Consider the following 9,264-nt stretch of genomic DNA (forward strand, 5'->3'; position numbering starts at 1 on the left):
AAGCCAAGATCATGCCACTGCATTCCAGCCTGGGCGACAGAGTGAGACTTCGTCTCAAAAAATAGAATAAAATAAACTATTCTGTTAAAAAAAAAAAAAAAAAAACTCGGCCGGGCGCACGGTGGCTCAGCCTGTAATCCCACCACTTTGGGAGGCCGAGGCAGATGGATTGCCTGAGCTCGGGAGTTTGAAACCAGCCTGGGCAACATAGCAAAACCTTGTCTCTACTAAAAATACAAAAAATTAGCTGGGTGTGGTGGTGGGCACCTGTAATCCCAGCTACTCAGGAGGCTAAGGCAGGAGAATTGCTTGAACTCAGGAGGCAGAGGTTGCTGTGAGCAGAGATCATGCCACTGCACTCCAGCCTGGCGACGGAGCAAGACTCTGTCTTAAAAAAAGAAAAAAAAAAACCAAACCCCTCCCCCACCCAAAAAAAAACCAGGAACTGTTTTGGCATGACTTTAGGAATCTAAAGGAGAATCCTGTTTGTAAGGTCAGACAGTAACTAGCTACTCTTCTTTCCCTGCTGTAGAATACCTTGGAAGTGCAGAAAGATCAATTTAGAGCAAAAGAAACATCATGACGAATTTACAAAGCAGGCACTAAGTGTAAAAAAATTTCCAAAATAGCCACAGAAGTTTCAACACATAGACCTAAAAAGGAAATAAACATCAGCTTTACCTTAGGCTGTTATCTAACTCGCAGTACACTAGGGAGATTTAATTAAATTGTACTGACAAGGACTTATCAACGGAAAGGTAGAGCAGAATGAGACATTTGAATGATAAAATATTAAAAAAATTTTTTTAAGTTAAAAATTAACAGGCTGGGTGTAGTGGCTCACACCTGTAATCCCAGGTGTGAGGCAGGAGGACTGAGGCCAGGAGTTTAAGACCAGCCTGAGCAACATAGTGAGACCCCATCTCTAAAAAAATAAAAATTTAAAAATTAGCCAGGTGTGGTGGCACATGCCTGTAGTCCTAGGTACTTTGCAGGCTGAAGTGAGAGGATCACTTAAGCCCAGAAGTTTGAGGCTGCAGTGAGCTATGATTGTGCCACTGTACTCCAGCCTGGGTGACAGAGTGAGATCCTGTCTTTTAAAAAAAAAATTAGCTTAACAAGTTAGGCATTAAGTTGACTGGAAACATCTTGTTTTCTTAAGTATTACAAACATGACTTTGAAAGCTTCTTTATATCACCAGTAATGCTTACTAAACTGATTCTTTCAGATAATGCAAACTCAAACTTCAGCGCAACTCCTTTAAATTCAATTTTCAAATTAGTGGAATCTGAATAATGAAATTTTATGGTATTGCAGTTTTTGACTATGGAGACTCCACTGTGCCTTGGGGTGAAGCTTCTCAGGCCTTTGCAGGCAACAGCAAGAATAGGATTCTTCATATGTGGCAGATATGTGGTACTGACAGTGACTAATATTCCTAGGTAAGATTAATTCCCCAAGAGAAAAGATTAGGGAGGAACATGCTTCTTATGACTCCTCAGGATATAATGTAGAGAACTTCCATAATCCTTAGCAAACTGACTTACATGTCGGTGAAGAGAGCTGGAGAGTCGGGCCGGTGGGACTGGACATCTTGCATGGCATTCCATTCATTGACTGAGGATTGATCTGAGTTGATATGGCTCTCATAATAACTCACCCAGGTGAGAAATAGGCTGCCTGGATAGTAGTTATGCGCTCTGGCGACTTCACAAGCCTTGTGTAAGCTCTGTAGTGCAGACCTGAAAGATATGCTGGGAAATGAGCACCATAGAACTGTGGGGTGCCAAAGGCCAATAACCTGTGTACCTTAAACTCTTCTAATTTTTAAATTCTATAGAATTTGTCCTCTGGAGAATCTACTCCTTGAAATTCAAGATTCTCCAATTCTGATTATACCATATTATCTACCCACAGCAAGGGACAAGACATTTGCTGAAAGATATGATGTATCATTAAGGTAGGGAGAAGATGGGGAAGGAGAGCTGACAACTCACCAGTGAAAAATAGGTCCAGGTACCTACGGAGCACATGATCCATGCAGTGACTGCTGTATCATTAGAAAACTAAAGATCTGACTAATTTGCCATATAAGGATTTGTTTCCCTCAGCACAGGATGTTACAGCATACATTTTCTGTAATTCTTAAGAGGCTTCACAAAGATCACATGGATGTCCCTAAGCCTTGAGGACATGTCCTTTAATGTTCAGGAAGTTTTGATCTAATGATATTTATTATTCCTGCTGCCTTAGTCTCCTAGTCTCTTTAAATCCATGAGCTACTTTCTAAGAACAGATCTGGTTATTCTTTTTTGTTGAGACAGTGACTCATTCTGTCGCCGAGGCTGGAGTGCAGTGGTGTGATCTCTGCTTACTGCAACCTCTACCTCCTGGGTTCAAGTGATTCTCATGCCTCAGACTCCCGAGTAGTAGCTGGGATTACAGGTGCATGCCACTACACTAGGTTAATTTTTGTATTTTTAGTTGAACAGGTTTTTGCTATGTTGGTCAGGCAGGTCTGGAACTCCTGGACTCAAGACATCCGTCCGTCTTGGCCTCCAAAAATGCTGGGATTACAGGTGTGAGCCACCGTGCCTGGCCTAACTCTGGTAATTCTGAGACTAATTAAACCTTCTGGCTCTGTCTGAACTCAGGAACCCAAGAAGAGTAAACAAATTGAAAAGTACATTTTTCATTATATATGTGGGAAAAGCTTAAGCTAGAAATACTACGAAGTAAGTTATACAAGAGCAAGAACCTTTCTACACTTTGTTTACCCAAGTGAGTAAAAGAATACCTAGTTCATAGGTGGAGCTCAATTAGTATTTGTTGAGTGAAATATCATTAGCTATAAACTAATGTCTCTCTAAGAAAAAAGACATTATGGCCAGGCATGGTGGCTCATGCCTGTAATCCTAGCACTTTGGGAGGCCAAGGTGGGTGGATCACTTGAGGTCAGGAGATCAAGATCAGCCTAACCAACATGGTGAAACCCCGTGTCTACTAAAAATACAAGAATTAGCCAGTGAGCAGTGGCACATGCCTGTAGTCCCAGGTACTCGGGAGGCTGAGGTGGGAGAATCGCTTGAACCTGGGAGACGGAGGCTGCAGTGAGCTGAGATGGTGCCACTGCACTCCAGCCTGGGTGACAGAGCAAGACTCTGTCTCAAAAATATATATATATATTTTTGTTTCCCTTGTAACAAAAATGATGCATGTCTACTTTAGAAAATTTGGGACCTCAGAGAAAAGGCAGAAATATCCTGTAATCCTATCACCCTGAAATAACCGCTGTTAAGGTTTTAGTGGATTTTTCCAGTCTTTTTGGCTATGCATAGATGTATAATAAACAAAGATATGACCATATTCTCCATACCATCTATAACTTGCTCTTTTGTTTTACAGCCTATCATCAACATCTTTCCATGTCAAATATTTTTCAACTGGATCATTTTTAATGGTTGCATAATATTTAATGATATAGATGTACCATAATTTACTAATTCCTATTTTTCAATCGTTTAAATTGTTTTTCATTTTTTGCTATTATTAGAACACTGACAAACATTCTTATAGCTAAAATCTTTGCACACATCCATGTTTACAAACATGGAGTAAACTCATAGAAGTAGAGTTACTAGGACAAAGATCATGCAAAATGATAAGGCATATTGGCAAATCACTCTCCAGAAAGGCTGCTCCAGTTCATTCTTCCACCAATAGTACATCACAGTGTTTGTTCCTTGAATCCCTGTCCACCCTATACAATGTAAATTAAGAAAACAAATTTAAACCAATTTAATAAGGGGAAATGTGTCGGTCCATTTTTATTAGGAAAACACAAATGTTTTCCTTAAAAAAAAGTTGCAGAGTCTTTTAAAAATGCTTTCTATTATTCAAAGTAAGCCAAAGTCTCAAGAGAATAATCTGAGAATTTCAGTTTCATTACACAGATTCAAAGGTAAGAGCCAGCTTAGTGTAACTTACAGAATGCCTAATGCATGTTTCTTCATCTAGGAAACACATGCTCCAAAAGCATATGCCACAGAGTCTGGTGCAACTGTCCTAAAATATACTGAAGGCCTAGGCACTTCAGATACTCCAGCTGCATCGGAGTGGGAGGCTGCAGTAACTATCTTCCTGTGAAGGAAACACCTGGTCTAAACGTTGCTTTGATCCACACATCATCTATTTTTTTTCTCCTGTGACTTCAACTCACTACTCCCCATAAGGTACATCAAGAAAAGTTTATTCTGCAATAAGAGCTAGGATCAGTTTACTTTTACAGGGATGTCCAATTTTTTGGCTTCCCTGGGCCACATTGGAAGAACTGTCTTGGGCCACACACAGAATACACTAATGATAGCTAGTGAGCTAAAAAAAAAAAAAATTGCAAAAAAAATCTCGTATTTTAGGAAAGTTTTATGAATTTGGATTAGAATTTTAGGAAAGTTTTATGAATTTGTGTTGGGCCGCATGCAAAGCCGTTCTGGGATGCATGTGGCCTATGGGCCATAGGTTGGACAAGCTTGCTTTAGAACATCAAAGCTTGATTTAAGGTTATTACTTGAATTAAGACTGCTCTGTACTCTTCCCCAAAATATACCTGAAAATGCTGTCATTTATGGTTGTTACTGCTGTTTGGATTTACTTGTTACTTAAGAACAGATAAGTCAATTGTCTTTAACTGAACCTTAGTCAAAGGAGGTCATAAATTTCCTAAGTTTTCCATGAGAAACTTACCTGCAAAATATGTCCTAACTCTAAAAATCTGGTCTAAACACATGACCTGAAACTCTGTCCTATCTCAATCACTGCAGGTAATGATAGGACTTAATTGTTCAGTGACGCTTTGGACTCCACCCACTTCCATCCTATCAATTCTGTTTTCAGGGGTAGATTATCTCCCCGGGGTCTTTTTCAGGCTCTTTTATTTCTTGTTTTGCTTGCATTCTGTCCATTCCACTCCTCACGGGGACTTCTACTACCTAACAGGCAGCTGAATAAGAAATTGAAATTCAAATCCCTGACTGGGGAATGAATTCTGAATCTTAGTCACATCATTCTCTGGCTATATTAGATAATTTTCTTTTTCTTTTTTTTTTTTTTTGAGACGGAGTCTTGCTCTGTCGCCCAGGCTGGAGTGCAGTGGCCCGATCTCAGCTCACTGCAAGCTCCGCCTCCTGGGTTTACGCCATCCTCCTGCCTCAGCCTCCCGAGTAGCTGGGACTACAGGCGCCCGCCACCTCGCCTGGCTAGTTTTTTTATTTTTTAGTAGAGACGGGGTTTCACTGTGTTAGCCAGGATGGTCTCGATCTCCTGACCGTGATCCGCCTGTCTCGGCCTCCCAAAGTGCTGGGATTACAGGCTTGAACCACCATGCCCAGCTATTAGATAATTTTCTAGATAATCTAAAATAAGAGAATAAGAGGCGAGGTGAAGTGGCTCACACCTGCAATCCCAGCACTTTGGGAGGCCAAGGCAGGAGGACTGCTTGAGGCCAGGAGTTCAAGACCAGCCTGGGCAACACAGAGAGACCCCCGTCTCCACAAAAAAATTAAAAAAATTAGCCAGGTGTAGTGGCACATGCATGTAGTCATAGCTGCTTAGGAGGCTGAGGTAGGAAGAACACTCGAGCCCAGGAGTTGGAGGCTGCCATAAGCTATGATTGCACCACTGCACTCCAGCCTGGGCAACAGAGGGAGACCTTGTGTCTTTAAAAGAGAGACACAGAGAGAGAGAGAGAGAAATATCTATCCTGTCTAAATGTAAGAAATACTCTCAGGGCAGTTATGTAACCCCTCCAAAGCAAGTTTTCTCACCCATAGTAAGGGGCTAATAATATTATTTTGGGGGCTTGGTATGATGATTAAATAAAATCCATGTAAAACATCTGGCATGTAGTAAATAGCCCTGAAATGTCCATATGCCAGCTGATGGTTATTAGCAAGTATAATGTTTTCTCTAGGCTTTATTTGCATTATGCAAATAGCCACCAGCAGTTTAAATGGAAATTTATCTATCCATAAAGTAACTCTGTGAATGCTATCCCTGGTTACCTTAAGAAATAGCTAATGCAGGCCAGGCGCAGTGGCTCACACCTGTAATTCCAGCACTTTGGGGGGCCGAGGTGGGCAGATCATGAGGTCAGGAGTTTGAGACCAGCCTGGCCAATATGGTGAAACCCTGTCTCTACTAAAAAATACAAAAAAATTAGCCGGGCATAGTGGCACGTGCCTGTAGTCCTAGCTACTTGGGAGGCTGAGACAGGAGAATCGCCTGAACCTGGGAGGCAGAGGTGGCAGTGAGCCGAGATTGCGCCACTGCACTCCAGCCTGGGCAACAGAGTGAGGCTTCGTGTCAAAAAAAAAAAAAAAAAAGAAATAGCTAATGCGTAGCACTGTATGTTCTAGATTTGGCTCTTAGTCCACTAAGTAATTAACTTAGTCAATGTGTCCCTAATAAAGCTCAGTATCAACTGGCTTATCTAAACCGTTAAGTCTCTGCCAGAGCCTAAGAATACCACCTCTGAATTCCTCTGAATTTCACTTGTTCACCAATAGTCAAGGCCTTCCAGTTGTTAAAAATTTGAATATTGCATTTCTAGGTCATCTTTAACTACGATGGTTAAACAAACAGATCATTTAGCATTTTCAAAGCAAATTGTACCATTTCAGACATTTCTTACAAAATATTGCTCCAATAACATTAAAACACTTTTGTAGAGATAGTAAAAGTCATCTTACCACATTGCCTGCACAGATACAGGTTTGAATATGTGAACTCTGTTATCCGTCGATACACTGAACCCACTAAGGACAAATGAGAACAAGACAAAAATCCACAAATTAGGGTAGGTTATTTCAGTTGTGAGTTTTCACGGATGTATCCCAGGCTAACCACAACTGGCTCCGTAGAGGGAATCATCAGGCATTTCATGTAGAAGTTTTAACTAGAGAATAAGACTTGACAGAAAAGCTTTGACAAATTGTCTTGACTTCATCTACCAAGCAAAATGAATGGATTCCCATATTGGAGTTAGGGAATTAAATACAGTTTCCCAGCTGTAGCTATGGACAAAATGTTCCGTATATTTCTATTTGGAGGTCTTCTGGGTTCTTAGCAAACCTGACCCTGGTTTTATAAACTGGAGCAAACATCTTGGTCTCTTGGGGACACATTCTAAAAACATTAGGAGGTAGGGTGGGGGTGGGGTCACTGGAAGGAACTGGCATAGCAAAGGGGTTATACTGTAGGCTGACAGCTGGCAGAGGCGGCAAGAGGTTATTTGAAACAGAACATATCATCCTTTGGGAGAGCATTGCAACAGTCCCACACGCTCAGATTAAAGAGCCAACAAACTAGTTCTTCTTTGTCTTGATTCCTACCACAGTCGGCCTAGAAGAACAGAAGTGAGAGACCCTGGCAAGTTTTACTCCACTTTACAAAACAGGAGTTTAAAAGGACTCATTGAGCTGCTGACATGAAAGTTTGGTTGGCACACTGGGCCTCCCTTTTAGCTGAATGAATGTGCAGTAAGATGGAGCCCCACCCCTTGGCTTTCTGTAACAGAATAAAAAAGGAAATCTCTTACCCATCACCATCCAAATGAATTAGCGTGTCGCTCCAGAGAGGCAAAACTAAGCCCATGGTACAAGTGCTACTGCAAGACAAGAAATAGTCCACAAGTTACTCCCTGTTACTCTGGGAAGCAGTCTTTTGTTTACTAACTCTTTCAACACCAAGGATAAACCCTTAAATTCTAAATTCTGGCATACGTGTTACAGTGAAGAAATTTCTATCATATCACTATTAATCTTATGTATGTCCTCAGGAGCTGTTTTAAAGAGATAGTGAGTCAGTTCCTTAAATATTTAATGAAGAAAACTTGCTGACTCAGCTTCCTATATTGTCATCTTGCAAATGACCACTATCTAAAAAATGCAGATGATTGCTGCTGATTTGCATTTGGCAGGTCTTAGCACAAGGTACAGTGCCCAACTGAACTCCAATGAATTTTTTTTTTTTTTTTTTTTTGAGATGCAGTCTTACTTTGTTGCCCAGGCTGGAGTGCAGTAGTGCAGTCTCGGCTCACTGAAACCTCTGACTCCCGGGTTCAAGCAATTCCCCTACCTCAGCCTCCCCAGTAGCTGGGATTACAGGTGAGCGCCACCACACCCGGCTAATTTTTTGTACTTTTAGTAGAGACGGGGTTTCACCATGTTGGCCAGGCTGTAATCCCAGCACTTTGGGAGGCCGAGGTGGGCGGATTACCTGAGGTCAGGAGTTCAAGACCAGCCTGGCCAACATGGTGAAACCCTGTCTCTACACTAAAAATACAAAAATTAGCTGGGTGCAGTGGCAAGTGCCTGTTATCCCAGCTACTCAGGAGGCTGAGGCAGGAGAATCACTTGAACCTGGGAGGCAGAAGTTGCAGTGAGCTGAGACTGCACCATTGTACTCCAGCTCTGGAGACAGAGCAAGACTCTGTCTCAAAAAGAGTGATTCCAGAGCTCAGGAGATTCAAATCAAGACTGAAAGAGCTTATCCACATTGCAACCTGGACCTGAACAACAGAAACACAGCTACCATGCCAGGGTCCAGGAGCAAGACAGCTCTACCATAAGTTTTGTTGAGCAGATGAGATGAGCGCACAAAAAATTTGTTTTGAAAATGGCTTCACAAGATGAAGTCGGGATAGTTTTACGGTAGCTTTTTGCTTTGTATTTAGTGAGTGCTTAGCCAGGTTCTTAGCAACAAGTATAATTTGGAGTATAAATATGATGGGTTGGTAGCCCAGTGACAAATCCAGAAATTAACTATATAAAAAGATACAGACGCTGCAAAAGGGTGTGATCTATAAGCTTGTGACCAGATTTTGGTTAACCTTTGGACAAGTGACATTGATAGACAGGAATCAACATTACATTTTTGGCTTGTATTCAGGCCAGAATGTTTTTTTACATTAAGCAGCAGCTTTTTTAGCTGGGTGTGGTGGCTCACGTCTGTAATCCCAGCACTTTGGGAAGCAGAGGCGGGTGGATCACAAGGTCAAGAGATCGAGACCATCCTGGTCAACATGGTGAAACCCCGTCTCTACTAAAAATACAAAAATTAGCTGGGCATGGTGGTGTGTGCCTGTAGTCCCAGCTACTCGGGAGGCTAAGGCAGGAGAATCGCCTGAACCTGGGAGGCAGAGGTGGCAGTGAGCCGAGATTGCGCCACTGCACTCCAGCCTGGGCAACAGAGTGAGGCTTCGTGTC

The 9,264-nt window shown here is 41.9% G+C and overlaps 1 protein-coding gene across 4 annotated transcripts in view; it reads right to left on the reverse strand.

Annotated features, from left to right (window-relative positions):
• The window catches only part of SSH2 (slingshot protein phosphatase 2), a 332,338-nt gene that overhangs the window by 48,378 nt on the left and 274,696 nt on the right, over positions 1-9,264 (reverse strand). For 2 of the 4 annotated variants that reach the window (XM_011990373.1, XM_011990372.1), the window contains 3 exons: positions 7,596-7,664; positions 6,748-6,813; positions 1,549-1,743 (listed from right to left, as the gene is read on the reverse strand). In XM_011990373.1, the coding sequence (XP_011845763.1) occupies positions 1,549-1,743; positions 6,748-6,813; positions 7,596-7,664 (330 nt within the window). Of the gene's footprint in view, positions 1-1,548; positions 1,744-3,508; positions 3,762-6,747; positions 6,814-7,595; positions 7,665-9,264 lie in introns of those variants that run through there. The other 2 variants (XM_011990375.1, XM_011990374.1) reach the window with 2 other exon arrangements.

Source organism: Mandrillus leucophaeus, unplaced genomic scaffold (assembly GCF_000951045.1).
Source record: "Mandrillus leucophaeus isolate KB7577 unplaced genomic scaffold, Mleu.le_1.0 Scaffold379, whole genome shotgun sequence".
Taxonomy (NCBI): domain Eukaryota; kingdom Metazoa; phylum Chordata; class Mammalia; order Primates; family Cercopithecidae; genus Mandrillus; species Mandrillus leucophaeus.